Source organism: Phragmites australis, chromosome 14 (genome assembly GCF_958298935.1).
Source record: "Phragmites australis chromosome 14, lpPhrAust1.1, whole genome shotgun sequence".
Taxonomy (NCBI): Eukaryota; Viridiplantae; Streptophyta; class Magnoliopsida; order Poales; family Poaceae; genus Phragmites; species Phragmites australis.
Window position 1 is genome coordinate 12,439,836 of NC_084934.1, and position 1,209 is coordinate 12,441,044.

A 1,209-nucleotide genomic window follows, 5' to 3' on the forward strand; every position below is an offset into this window, starting at 1 on the left:
ATGCATAACATTGACTACTATTTTTTATTAGAATATATTTATAAAATCATATTTAATTTATGATATTATGAAAACATTTTTCAAAAAAATCTATATTATGTCAAAGCTATTGTTAGTTAAAGTTTAATTAGTTTGATCAAACCTTATCCAAAATGTTATGTTTTTATGACTGGAGGGGTAGTAAGATTATGTGTATTTATATAGTGCTTAAAGGTTCAAAGTTGAACTATATATGTATTTAGAAAAAGAGGAAGTACAGGCCGTATTTATAGTGCTTAAAGAAGGTTCAAAGATTGAGGATTGTTAAGCAAAGCTTGAAATAACTTTTCCAGCGTGCGCCTTGACAAGGATACAGTGGATACATGCGCATGCAGTGTCAATAACGGCAGAGGGACCCAACAAAACAAACACATGGCACATATAAACACATACCGAGAATCCATGATGTTCCATTCCAGGAAAAAAAGTTAGAATTAACAGAAGAATCACTTGGAAGCAACAAGAAACAAAAATAAAAGCATGCACATAGTCTCCTCCGATCACATTCCTACTGTTGATTGTTGATGTATTATGGAACTATAAACGTACGTATATATGTGCATATGTACCATGTGTAAAGTATACATATAGACTAAAAAAAATAACATCACCACTGACAAGCACATGGAAATTTACTCTGCCGGATCGGGTTTGGTGCTGTATACATGCACGCCGATAGCTACAACCACGATGGTGAGTAGGCAGAAGTAGAGGATGGTGTGGACGAGGATGGCGAGGGCGCTGGTGCCCATGCTGCCGAACTCCACCACCCTCGCCCTCGCTGGCAGCTGGAACAGGAACCCCGGCGACAGCAGGATGAAGAGCACCACCGCCACTATGATCGGCCCCCAGTCCGTCGTCACCATCTCACCCTCTCTCGCGCGCTCCTCTATCTCCCAAGTTTGACTGTTTTATGGTATATATTCTGGAACCCAACAGCATTTTGGGGGAGACAATAAGGGTCCGTGAAATGCCATCCTTTGTAAGCAAGAAACCGAAAAGATCAACAGCAAAAAAGAAGACTGGAGAGTAGCTTTGCTGGTGAAGAGCGATGACACCACTTTGACAGGTCGTCAGTTTGCGCTTTAGCTTTCTGGTTCTGGAGGCCACCGGTAGCACGGAAGAGATCTTGCAGAGTATTCCGTTTGCAGATGCTCTAGCTCCGGTCAA

The 1,209-nt window shown here is 41.3% G+C and overlaps 1 protein-coding gene across 1 annotated transcript; it reads right to left on the minus strand.

Moving 5' to 3' along the window:
- Positions 1-438: 438 nt before the first annotated feature.
- Positions 439-945, minus strand: LOC133891462 (uncharacterized). Its single transcript, XM_062332177.1, has one exon. It carries the CDS (start codon positions 903-905, stop codon positions 672-674), a length of 234 nt encoding a protein of 77 aa, XP_062188161.1. The 5' UTR covers positions 906-945; the 3' UTR covers positions 439-671.
- Between the last annotated feature and the right edge of the window lie 264 nt (positions 946-1,209).

Coding starts and splice junctions, on each gene's coding strand:
- LOC133891462 (XM_062332177.1), bottom strand. CDS start 905: ATGGTGACGACGGACTGGGGGCCGATCATAGTGGCGGTGGTGCTCTTC.